General features: G+C 45.5%; 1 protein-coding gene and 1 long non-coding RNA gene across 4 annotated transcripts in view; both read right to left on the bottom strand.

The window, feature by feature from the left end:
• Window positions 1-13,734, bottom strand: part of LOC125757169 (uncharacterized) — an 89,359-nt gene that overhangs the window by 71,189 nt on the left and 4,436 nt on the right. The gene's annotated exons all lie outside the window — the stretch shown is intronic.
• LOC119383215 (tudor domain-containing protein 7B) overlaps window positions 1-13,734 on the bottom strand; it is an 89,141-nt gene that overhangs the window by 71,189 nt on the left and 4,218 nt on the right. For all 3 annotated transcript variants that reach the window (XM_049412450.1, XM_049412449.1, XM_049412448.1), the window contains exons 3-5: window positions 12,808-12,913; window positions 9,734-9,839; window positions 2,245-2,350 (exon numbers count right to left, since the gene is read on the bottom strand). In XM_049412450.1, the coding sequence (XP_049268407.1) occupies window positions 2,245-2,350; window positions 9,734-9,839; window positions 12,808-12,913 (318 nt within the window). The remainder of the gene's footprint in view (window positions 1-2,244; window positions 2,351-9,733; window positions 9,840-12,807; window positions 12,914-13,734) is intronic.

Genomic DNA, 13,734 nt, shown 5'->3' on the forward strand with positions numbered 1-13,734 from the left:
AAACCAAAATCCTTCATTCAGCAAATTTCTTTTTACTTATAAAAGATATTGCACATAAAGAAGTACTCTATTTCGTTTTATGCTTCATAGCCTACAAACGTTTACATGTGGGGACTGCATGCATGCCCACAGTAAAAAATAAGATGTGCTTTGGCTATGACTTTGCCTGCACTATCACAGGTAATTGTCATTGGATAGACAGTTTGTTAATTCCACCTCATTAATTCAAATTTTTTGACAATTCTAGCTAAGTGGCATAGAACTGCACGTATGAAATAGCTCATTATTTGCATACGAATTGGATCTACCATGAATACTAGTTCGGACTACACACTGCTCTGTTAGGCTCTCGCACTGGTGGTCACCTTTCCCGCTGAGCCACAGGTAGCACGACTTATAATCTATCATCGCTATCATCCTCCGATTACTATCAATATCAATTTACATCTCAGTGACAGTGCCCTCACATCTCAAAGGTTAAATTCGTGGTCAAAAACACGTCATGACTGGTGGACTTGAACGCGACGTTCAGTTTTCGCAACTGGTTGTTTGCACTGGCACCAGCAGTCCACCGTGGCACGCAGGTTTACGAGCTTACGTGTTCTGTCCTCAAGTGCAGTCTCACACAATAGTCACAATATTCAGTTTGATGCCAGCACGCCAGTCAAAATCAAAGCACCTTTCACTTTGTGAATGACTAGCACTGCCACCATACACTGAATCAAAATTAAGAGCAACTCTGTTTGTGAATGACTAGCACTGCCACCACAGACAATCAAAATTAAACTGTGGAGCACAAGCGTCTCTTGGAGAAGACGAGACAAAAAAAAAAAAAGAAAAAGAAGATAAGAACTCAGACTACCACTTCACGAAGATTTTATTTTTCATCCCCAAAAACGCAGAGCAAGCGAAATGGCAGATGTGCTTTCGAAGTGCGCGCCTATCACAGGGAATACAGTCGCTGGCCGTTTATTTGGGCGGCAAAAATTCGGACATGCTCGTTTATTCAGACGCCTTAAGGCACCGTCACTCGTCCCATTGAAGTAATGTAAACTCACAACCAAAAATTGTGACGCCCCACAGTGCGCCGTTCGATTTTTTGGACTCCAGCTGCCTGATCGAGTCAGACTTCGAACGCCATGACACACTGTCAGCGATGTCAAAGGCATTGGCGATGTTTACAATAAAAGTGCTTTTTTTTTTTGAGTGAATGCTTTTTTTTGGACTCTCGATTATTCTGACTTTTCAGCAGTTCCCGCCAAGTCCGAATAAACAGTCAGCAACTATATACCTAACAGGTGCGTTACCAAATATCTCAAGCAGTGACCACAATCACTTTTCAAGAGACAAAAACAGAAAAATTATCGTGAATTTCGTGCCTGTGACAATCGCCTTCCTTATTCTAGTTTCTTCTTTTCCAAATGGCAAATACCAACAGCGACACCACATGACGCAACGTCAGTGACAAACCCCCTTTCAAGCTAACACACCAAGGATGGACGACAAGGCACCTCCGACGAAGACAGGCCCACCTATCGAAATGTCGACCAGCCTGTCTGAGGCACCTATTCCTGCTCATATAACCTCCATCCCACATTGTGTTTCCATGCGCCCAACTCCCACCTTTATTTTGGATCTTCCACAATACCATGTATGCCCCTTACACAGCAAGAAAACACTAGCGTTAAGCCTGAAAAGGTGCAAAAATGAAGGATGGATGGTGACACCACCTCAGCGCTCTCGTACCAGCAAAGGCATCCCCTAAAAACTGGTTGACAGGCAAAAGCAAACTACATTGTGCTCTAATAGTGTGCAGGACTAAACGTGGCAAGTTTTGGAAAGTTTTACCGAGACAGTGCAGCCTCAATGAAAAGAAGGGTATTGAAATGCGACGCCACACTGACATACTGGCATTAAGGTTCGGACACAAAATTAAAAAGATGAGACTGTCCTATATTTCCTCTTCCATTTGTCATTGAAAAATTAACTATATATTCAAAGAATACATTACGAGTCTAAATACAGCGCTTGTCTTTAGTGTCCCTTTAACAAGGTTTCTAACACACAGAACTAAGTGGCACCTGAAGGAAATTATTTTGCAAATGTAACTATTACAGCTTTTTTTTTTTCCTAGGCAGGAAACCGTGTTTATTCTTGGACAACTACTGCCTGAAGACACATGCATGCACACACAACCACATTTATGCACACACATAAAGGCAAATGCTTGTGAAAATGTCCTACCTCCTGACGGTGCAGGCAGTGGTCGTGACCGTGTGAGCTTAGAAAGCAGGTAATTAGGCCGGTACCCGGCATTATGTGGACCTGTAGGCCGCCGATATGTCTTTTTCTGAAACCAAGAAATTTTCACATCCACTTAGACATTCAATCACCAAATCCAAGCCACAACACAGACACTACAGAACTAGCAACACACAGTGTATGGTGACATGTCAGTTACAGTACTCGATATAACAGAGTATTTAATATGTTATGCCAGCTTCGTGGCGAAAGAACACCTATTTTAACCTCGGTTTCAATATAACAAAGTTTCATGGCTGCCACAATGGACAAAGACACATCTTAGCACACGGGCCTCTAGCGTGTAGCCACCATCGTGATGTGGCCACTGAAACCGGGATTCAATCCCGCAACCTTTTGGGTCAGCAGTCGAGCAACATAACCACTAGTCCACTGCGGTGGGTTACAGTGAGGAGGCGGTGTTGACCACGGGAGCACGTATTGGCACATTGTAGGATGCCTGAATACCATACTCCTCACCCCTGGAACAGCTGAGAGCAAGGGTACGGGGCACTGTTATGCACTGTATTCTATACAGCATAGTTCCATATTCCATTCTGCATCTGATTGTGTCATCCCCCGATTTGGTGCTCCTGTTGTCACCCCGCTACAGGTGATAAGCATACCCAACACTTTGGCACTGGCGTAGTTGTAGAGAACATGATAAAGTTATACTGCAAACATCTAACAAAAATTAGTTATATAAAACACAAATAGCAGCCACTCCATACTGCATATACTCACGTAATCTATGCACCCCTAAAAACCAACCCTTATCAGTGAAAAAAAAAAGCTAGCAAAAAGAGGGGGGAAGGAGATATAAACCACCCTTTTCAACATCTTCTATGCCTTTAAGCTTGACTGCGCCAAAACCAAAATTCTCTGAAGACATCTCATCTTTCCTGCCACCGAGCGCTGCTATCTTGCTATGGCTTTAAAGCTCAAAGTTTATCTTCCAATCCCACTCTCCTCGCATACAAAGGCTGCATCAGAAAGCAGGAAAAAAATAATCACAACGGCAGGCCTAACGAAATTAGCGAATGTATGTGAAGCTACAATTGTTCGTTGCTACGGCAATTTGTGCACATACGTTGTAGGGCGAAGCACTGGCGTGTAGGTTAAAAGAAGATTTAAAAGAACATTCATTTGCAGTTTTTTTTTTTGTTGGATAACTTTGGGACCAAAAACAGCTGCAAACCACCACTCGTTCTGATAAGTTCAAAATGGGAATAGACCCTTTTCATAATTGTAAAGTTAGCCTTCCTGCGATGCTGTTAGCCCAACTAATGGCCACTAGTCACTGTAAACAGCGTGTTCAAGCGCAGTTTTCTTGCGCTATGACGCTGAAAATGTAGACTCTGTTCTCCTGATATAAGCACGCACAATAGACATGCCCCGAAACGTGAAACTAGGACCTCATTTCCACTTGAAGGACGACAGGTGCCACTATTAGTTGGCCGAATATACAGTGCAGGGAAGCACACCTGCAGATTATCAAAAGGTTCTATTGTGTAGCGGCATACAAAAAGCAAAACAGGAGATGCCTATGCTAAGGCACAGATGAGCCCGTGATTGCAAAAGAGCAAAAGAAGTCAAATGAGTATTGCAATCGCATACTGCGTTGGCAGTTTTCACAAAGCAAAGCCCTGTGTTGTTGAATCATGTGCTACATGTGTCGATGCAAACGTGTTTCTCTGCCTGGTCTTTCGTCTTTCGTGCTGTTTCTCTCCAATAGCTTCCACAAGTGAGAGCGTTGGCAATACGTCCTGCGGTCATTCAGTCACCTCTTCGTACGTTTGCAGGCTCCTGCCGACTGTTTCAAGGTACGGTGCATGTAATGTCACCATTAGTGCAGTGGTGTGGGTTTATACCATGCTCGAGTGCATACTGAGCTTCTAACAGCAGAACTTGCATGCCGCAGTCATGGCAGAACGGTGCAAAGTGAGCTGCCACCCCAGTGTTTCGCGCTGTGGCCACCTCGCTAAATGAACAGGTGGTGTCGTGACAGTCATGACTGCTATCACCGTGACGATTAGTTTGGGGTGCTATAATTATGCAGCTAAAAGTAAAAAAGAATTTTTGTTACACGATTCAGGGGTTTGAGTATTACACAAGTACATAAATACGTCACACAAGATTTTTTAACCAGTATACAGCAGCAATCGAAACGCCATATTGAGTAATGCTTACCTCTTTAAAAACATAATGCATATGCAATGTTTCGTGTAGTCACTTCACTAATACAGGTAGACACCTCACTTTATGCAATTTTAAATCGAAGCCATTGTTCTGGTGGCGTGCAATGGGTTTCGACGTTACGTATTTATCAAACTGAGTGTTTTAAAAGCAAGCAGTTTAGTTTGGCGAGCACAGGCATTTGGTGTGTTAGCACTACAAATAACACCAAACGTTTCATCAGCAAGCCACAGCAGCAAAGTGGGCACAACCGCTTCACTTACACCAATTACAACAGTGCATTAGATTTGCATTTCTTTCGTATGTGGCGCAATAACTGTGAAGAGGTCTTGAAGAACGGATACGGACAACCACCCGTTTACAGCACGAAGCTACAAGGACATCCACAGATGCTTAGATGCCAAAAAATGCATCCTGGTCCAGGGATCACACCAGAACCGACGCCTTTCCAGGGCGGTCGGTCGCTCTACCAACTGAGGTAACCAGGAAGCTAACAAATGGCAGTACAAGGGCGAATTAATTGACAACTCGAGCGCATGGACACAGAATACAGAATACACAACAAACGGGTGGTTGTCAATTTCCCTTTCTTAACCTTTCCACCACCTTGCGGGATTCCACAGAACCTATTTGCAGAAGAGGTCTTTGTTGGCGCGGCATCAAACATTAAATGTGATCATCGGCCCTCAGACTCAATAAAACTGCCATTTTTTGCGCGTACTGGCATGCTATACAGACTATTTGCCACCCTTTCAGTGTAAATAAAACTGTCTCAGAGACTATACTTTGCACGAAAGGTCTAATTACAAAATAACGAAGTTTCAATATAATTTCACCACGAGTGTAGCAAGTGCCGTGTCCTTCTTGTCTCCTTTGTTCCCAGTCCAAGTGCGCTACTTCACCGTACGGTACAATGATCAGTTACCAACTAGCCCAGCTCTCAACCTTATTGAACCTAATTTAAATTGCACACCTTACTGATTTGGTTGTACTGTATCAAGGCTAACTGTACAACATGGATGAAGACAAGAATGACAAAGCACAATGAATGATTGCCTTTGACGTCTCTGAAGCAGTAAACATGCATCCATTACAGAATTAAATATGGACAAGCCTAGCTAGAGCTCTGGCTCACTCAGACCTCTTGCAGCATAAGTTTTGAAAAAGAAATTCAACAACAGAAGATGAAGAGCCAGATTTTTTGTTTAAAATCTTCCCTCTCACAGCTTGAACTTAAGTGCAAGGTGCCTTTGCTTAAATTTGCTGCTCTCAGCAGGTAAATGTTTACAAAGGCTGTGAAATAAATGGTATATTATTTTGGTCTCAAATAGAGCTTAACGTTTTTACAGTCGAACCTCGATATATCGAACGGCACGGCGATCGCGAAATAGTTCGATATATCCAGAATTCGATATAAAAAATCACGTAAAAAATGCGTCAAGAACTTGTGGAAAACAACCAACGAACCAATCGTGGTGCAGTAAATACTCACTTGAAGATTCAAACAAAGTATTTATTGTGTTGGCTTAAAATACTGAAAAAGAGTAGCCTGCTTTTTGTTGGCAATGGCGTGTTTGACGACTGCATCCTCAACATAGTCCAGGCGATCCACAAGTGAAAGGCCGGTGCCTTCAATCGCGCTGCAGTGGCGGCGCGCAAGGGCCAAAGCGGCTACGACCTCAGCTGATGTCGGGAGCGGGGCACCATCAGCGCTTGCGGGATCCACCTCGGCAGCGTCTTCATTCGGCTGCTCAATGGTAGCTTCGGCGACGATCTCTACATCCGTTAGCTCCGCCGTTGTACCAGTGCTGTCGTCACCTCCAACAAAGTCTTCGATGCACATGCTTTGCGGCTCCGCACCAACAAAGCTCTCCAGCTTGCTCCACGTTTCGGCGAGCTCGCTTTCTTCATCTGCGCATGCCAACCCAGCTTCCTCGGATTCTTCCACTGATGCTTCGTCAGTGCGTCCACCGAAGCCCGCATGCCGAAAGCAGTTGGCTATTGTCGACTGCTTGACGTTTTCCCACGACGCCTTGAGCATTTGGATGGCGCCCAAAAGATCGATCTTCAGATCTTGGCCCATCCGGAGTCTTACAAGCAAAACGATCAGCCGACGCTTGCAGATAGACTTAAATGTGCGGATAATGCCCTGGTCCAACGGTTGGAGCTTCGAAGTGGTGTTGGGCGGCAGAAATACCACTTCGACGTTGCTCAGCTGGGCATCGGTGTGGTGTGCCGTGCAGTTATCGACGATAAGGCATATGTTCTGTCCCTGACGCACCAGGTCCGAATCCCACGCCTTCAGCCACTTGAGGAAAATATCCCTCGTCATCCACGACTTCTTATTCCAGGCATAAGTCACCGGAATATTGGGGCAGTTCTGCATGCACCTCGGGGTTTTAAATTTGCCAATTACAAGTGGCCGCAGCTTCGTGCTCCCATCCATATTGGCGGCCAATAGGACCGTCACACGGGCCTTGCCTTGCTTGCCCCCGTGGCACTTGTCCCCGCGAGTGTCCAGCGTTTGCCGCGGAAGCATTTGCCAGAACAGGCCTGTCTCGTCAGCATTAAAGATTTGGCTCAGCTCATACTTGGCGAGAACTTTGGGCCACTCATGATCAAGCCACTTCTGAATTTCTTCATCATTGGCGTCCTCACTCTCTCCCGACACAGTCTTCCCGACAATGCTGAAACGAGTCTTAAAACGTTGTAGCCAACCGCTACTCGCACTGAAATTCTCGACGCCGAGAATGAATGCAAAGTTCTTTGCCTTCTGTTGCAACATCGGCCCCGATACAGGAATATTTCGGGCCCTTGCGTCCATGAACCACTTGTGGAGAGACTTCTCAACATCTTCAAAAGCAGCTTTGCGTACACGCCGTGCGCCCGAGTGCTGACTCTTCTCGGCCTTGGCCTTTATGTCGGCTTTGTTTTTGAGCAGAGTACTCAATGTGCTCCTTGGTATGCCTAACCCGTCCGCGACGCTCGACTTCTCACCATTCTCAACGCGCTGGATTGCTTCCAGTTTTGCTGCAAAAGTCAGGGTCGTCCGTTTCTTCGCGTCTGCAGCCATCGCTACACACACCACAATGCGCGGCAGGCCTAGCACACGAGCACAACAACGACCGATGCGACGGATGCCTGGCGATACTATCAAGGAGGAGCTGGTGCAACAAGCGCAGTGCGTCGTTGCTGCAAGGCTGCGGCGTGCGTATGCCGCTACGTTCAAGTGGCGCACTCGGCGCCATCGATGTGTGCAGCAGTCGTAAACGCCCACCGCGCTACCGCTATTTTCGAGAGTTGCGGGAAAGCTCGCCGCCTGTCAACGGAGCGCGGCGGGAAAGCTCGCCGCCTGTCAACAGAGCGCGGGCGGTTTGGGGTGGCCGAGTTCGATATATCCATTATACGTCAAACTTCGTTCGAAATAAAAAATTAAAAATGCATGCGATTTCCCACGTGATATAGGAACCGTTCGATATAGGCAATAATTCGATATGTCCGTGTTCGATATATCGAGGTTTGACTGTATTAGCTACAGTTCTATCCCGGATCTATCAAACTCGGATATATTGAATTATTGGCTATATTGAACAGTTGAGAAATCCCCTTAAATTTCCTATGCAAAAGTATAGGGCTGGTGCACACGTATATTGAACTTCCGCACAGCGAAACATCCGATATATCAAAGACTGCGTCACGCCAAACCCCGGAGGGTGCATTTTTCGGCCGCATTCTGAAAAGTTCCAATCACTCTTCACGCACAGCAGACGAAAAGGCAGTGTCACTGCATTACATTGATCTGGTGGGTTGCGAAGCGCTTGTGAGTGCACCGGCTTGTTTGATGCACGATCTGTAGGTTGTAACGCGCGGGCATAGTGTTTTTCAAAGGGGCCAATTGCCGATGACACCAAAATGAGATGAATGCGGAGTGACTCGGCACCTCGTCGCAATGTTCGCATTCCCTTCCCTGTTTATTCGTGCACGATGGCGTGCAGGCCCGAAAAGCATGGCCTACGAGATCCGCACACTCGTGATGTATTTTTGGCGTTTACGGTTATAAAACCCACATTTCGGAGGCTGTGCTTTTTCTTGCTTTCCACATCAAAGCAGCAGCTGCCTGTTACGAACCCACAAGTGCCATCGCGATTGCCAAGAGGTCGACGGCGGGGACTTGTTCATTTGTTGTTTGTGGGCAGCGTTGTCTTCTGCAGCTTGAAGACTTGTGTACTTTTCGTTTTGTTCCTGACAAATCCTCATTAGGGAGTCAAACTAAACATTGACCCGCTCGTAGCGATAAAAATGATGACTGGTTCTTGGAACAAAGCCAAGCAAAGCACAGTCATGAACTGTTTCCTTGCGGGCTTTGGTGCCAGGTGATGACTTTGGGTGTGTCATGACCGCTGACAGCAGCGTACGGTGTCTCAATGAATGTTGTGACTTCTTAGCATTTCCGGGTGCCATCTAGGACGGGAGTACAGCAAGTGACTTCATCAGTGCACATGATGTTGCCGTTTCTAACTGCATCAGTGCCAAGATCATGGCTGACCTTGCCGGTGCCGCTAAAGTGGACCCGTGCGGTTATGAAGATGCCAACACCGTCGCTAAACAACCTTTTACTGCGCTCCTGAGCTTGCATCGGTGTTCAGCGCCAATCACCGCTGTTGTGACCGAAGGTCCCAAATTTGCTTATTTGGAAAGCTTCAATAATATTTAGGATGACTTGATGAACTTGACGGCGTGCAAGAAGTAAGAGAAGTTTACTGAACATTTTCATGCAAAATAAAGTACGGTAACTTACAAAATAAGAAGTTGTCACCTTGTTATTTAGAATACTAGTTGTGAGCGAATCGTCATTTTAGAGCTTGTTACGAATTCCGAAAACTGTTTCAAGACCTGCAATGCATTAATATAAGCCATAAATACGCATATTTTATACGTTGAATTGTCGATATATCAAACTATTTCGCGATCCCCTTCGAGTTCGATATATCCGGGATCAACTGTATTAAACGGCCTCTAGTATACTACTACTTAGAGCTGCTTTAGGAGTTTGTCCATAAAGTAACTACCCATCCCTTCTGGCACATCTAACTTCTGAAGGCACTAAAACAGGCTTACTTGACATTTCCAAAGGCCACTCCAGCATGACATCTCCTATTACCCTTTAGTTTTTATTAAAACAAAAACAACAACTTGCGCAAAATATGAAGGTTAAACAAGAGGCAGTGTTACTCACTGCCACAGGTCTTGGCTTGGCTGACTTCTGACCTCTGACCATCTCAGCAACGTGTGCCGTGGATTCGGTGACAACCACTGTCACCACAGTGTTTCCTTCTGCATTCCTGTAATGACGATAGATCATTTGAAATGTAGCAAGCAGTGCACACCTCATTGTGCAGTAAGAGCTCGTTAATTCGAATCTGGCACAGTTAGGCCAAACTCGACAGAACCCAATGCATTAAAAAGCTGAATAATTAACATGCAAATCGGGTCCACAATAGACAACTCTGACTACATGCCACCATGGCTGGCTTTCACACTAGTCACTTTCCACGCAAAGCTACAGAGGGCGTGACTTACTACCCGCCTTAATCATTATCCTCCTCTAATCACCATCATCTACTGACACCTCAGCGACAGCACATACGAATCTTGAAGGTTATGCTTTGTAGTCGAAACATGCCATGGATGCCTTGTACACATACATTTTTCGAGCAGGCTGACTGCATCAGCATCAATAGTCCGTTGCGGCAAGCATGGAGACACGTGCATTTACACGTTATGCCCTATATTCAACAGATTGCTAGCATTTCTCTGTTGAAATGGTCGAGCAAGTGTCAGAAGAGACGTAATAGTGAGATTATCGCTGAAACATGCAAAGCTACATTTGTAATTTCCTCCAAGCCAGCACCATGAAATCATTGTGGCAGTATCTTTGGGAGAAAGTGAAGGCCGCAAACGCTCGAAACATGTTGCCGCAACATGATGACCACACCGAATCACGATTTACACCTGTGGGCGAATTCAGCTGCTGCAAACTGCAAGTATAATTACCACTGCACATCGTAATCGCATAAACAAGTGTGCTACAAGACACTGTATGCTCCGCCACAAGCTGCGTAGTCATTCGAGTCGCAGAGTAAGAGCGCTTATGGAACAACATCCTGTTCTGACCGAATGATTCATGCCCCAAATATTTTGTGCCAATGATTTGAGACATGCATAAATGCACAAGCTAGCCCAAAAGCTTAAGTACTGGCACTGATGGCAATAAATTATACAACTGCTGTGTTCCGCCAACACCTCCTGTATTTTTTTTTCGATGCCAAAGCAAACGCTCGCTCATCAATGGAGCTGTCGGTCCGCCTTGGTTCAGGGAGTTTCCCTGGTGCGACGCCACATAAAGGGTAGGGCTGCTGCTGCTGTGGTAGACGCGCCGTCTCTCTTCTATATCATGGGTATGCCAGATTTTTTCCTTCGTACTCCTTCCTTCGTGGCTCGAGGCAAAACCGCCGCACCGCGCAGCGCACTTGGGGCACATATTAAACTCCTCCCATGCAGTAAAGCGTCGCAGTCACGCGTCCCGTTGATAGCGCGCATAGCGCCACGAAAGGAGACGTGCCATCTCAAAACACCAAGTCTTTTTGTGAGCCAGCATGATAACATACATAGTAATCACGAGAGATGCAAGGCGCCGTTCCACGGATAAAAACACACCTGAACAAAAAATTAACTCCACTGACTCCCTTTGTGAGGCGCCACCGAAAGGGTACTCTCCCCCAAGAACGCAAAGCAGGTGCGAACGCTAGCTGACGGAGGAGAGTAGGGAAGGACCATAGGAGAGGATGAACAGTCGGATTGGGCGCATCTGGCTGGCATTGAAAAGAATAGAGGAGGCGCTGGTTCGGCGATGTTCTCAAGTGCAGTTGCTCCCTACTGTCGACAGTTCGACACAAGCACGAAATGAAACACCTTTCACTTAGTAAATGACTACTGCAGCTGCCTCGCATTGAACGGACATGACAAGATGGAACAAAAAGAAAGATGGGAACTCCGACTACCACATTACTAGTTCACCAAGTCCTTTTCTTTTTCCCCGAATATGCAGAACCAGATGGATGGCAGGTGTGCTTTCGAGTTTTGTTCACCCTATTTTAGCCAAATTTTTGTGCCTGTGTGTATTTCCAATTATTCCTTTATATGAAGAGCGAGCACTATTTCATAAAGCATTTACTTGTTCGGGCATGCATGCCATGCACCTGGTGCACGTGTGGTTTCCACCACTGTCACTGTAGCTTCAGGCTCGGTTTCACAGCACGTTCAATGATAGTTATCCTCCACACTACCCCTAAAAAATATGCCAATGCCTGTAACAATGTGCTAAAAAAGTTGCATTTTCAAGCTTTCTTAAAGTATGGGCGTTGAATTTGGGCATTCACTAGTGTGGCCTTTCCTCCAAGTGCATATGGATAAACCTGCAACCAGCAGTCATGAGAGACTGTTGAGAAAAGCGACCGTGCTAGCGGAGCCAGTTTGTAGAACTGCCAAAAGGTCACAAGTATAAAAAGATGCCATGCAGCAGGAAATTCTACCGACATGAGACTAGAAAAAACTACGCAATGGAAGGAGAGCAACATGGGCCAAGCAAAACATCTTGTTCCCAAAACTTCAGCGGCCAACATCGCCAGGCCATTCCTGGTACTATTTTTGCCATTTAGAACTGGTCAAATTCTCACCAACTTCAAGCAGCACATATTGTCTCAAATAATAACTTATGGGGTTTCACGATTCAGAAGCCACATGAATGATTCAGAAGGTAAGCATGGATTAATAATGACCCTGCGACTTTTTTTACATTGTGAGGAAGATCAGCACACACAGAAGCGCATCGCCATCGGCTCGCTCGCACCGACAGTTCGCTTTCTGGCTACGCCCTGCCTGCTACTGCTACAATTGCCGCTGTCGCTGAATACCTCAATAAACCGTCCAATGACAGCAACGTAGCGCCCTCTAATCAGGGCACGGTGCCCCTGGTGTGTCTGGGCACTAATCTGTTTGAAGCTTTGGGTTTTAGGGACAGCACTAGAAACTTATGTATATGCATAGAATAACGAGTGCTCTTGCTTTCTGCCTTCAAAGGGATGCAGCTGCTATGACCAAAAATCAAAGCTACAATTTCATGCTCGATAACAAAACACTAAAGCCTCATTGCCATTAATTAAAAGCCACTGTGTCATATTCCTCGTGAAAAACAGCTACTGAACTGTGCAGTATCGCCTAAAACATAACACACACACATAGAGTACTTGCCTGCTTAACCTGACAACATCAGGGATGCTGTGAAGGTATTCTTCCAAGGTGCTATATCCGAGTTGCCTATAAGGGATGCGTGTTCCCGTAAGAGTCCTGTATTCATCTGGAAAGGAAGAAGCCGCAAAATGCTATGTTAGGATTGATAGCTATGCCCGAGCAGCCAAACGTCAAATGAAGAGTGGCAAAGAAAGTGTACCATACAGATTCTGCACACCCACCCCGTTCCAGTCATTCTGCTATGTTACAAGACCGGCAAGCTAACCAATCGCACAGCTTTGCGCCAAGCATCCAATGACATGTCCGGGAATTCAAACACAAACAAGCAATTAAATAATAAGCGTGTGTACACTACACTTCACTGGAAGAGTGTAAAACAGCAGCACAGAGTGACGACAAGACAGTACAAAGGATTGGTGCTTATTTGTCTCAGCCTTCTTTATTCTACTGATAACTTGCCCAGAAAAATGTTCAAGCCATATTAGACTAGAGAAGAGTACAAATGTGGTGATGGCAACAGAACATAAGTAGATCGCTGAATGCGATTTTAACTGTCTGGTCTCCTACATACAAATGCTGTTGTAGTATCTTTTACATTCTTTTTTTTTTCCCTAAGTTAGACCACACAGCCCTCAAAAAACGAAAACAAGAAATGCTGACAGGACATGGAGCACTCTAAATAAATATAAAATTGTTTCCATTTTGTTTCTTATAAAGTCGTGCACATGCACCAGGACATTATGATGAAGAAGGTGATCATGCAACAGCAGGTCAGGTTTGCCTGAATGTCTACTGCACTACAACATCTGGCCATGTAAAATGTAGCACATTAGTAGACAAAATGAGCCAGATCAGCATCAATGTCGTAATGGCCATGTGCCCGCACAACCAAGCAGTCCTAGAGTAAATTACTTAGGGTACTTTGAG

Source organism: Rhipicephalus sanguineus, chromosome 2, assembly GCF_013339695.2.
Source record: "Rhipicephalus sanguineus isolate Rsan-2018 chromosome 2, BIME_Rsan_1.4, whole genome shotgun sequence".
NCBI lineage: Eukaryota > Metazoa > Arthropoda > Arachnida > Ixodida > Ixodidae > Rhipicephalus > Rhipicephalus sanguineus.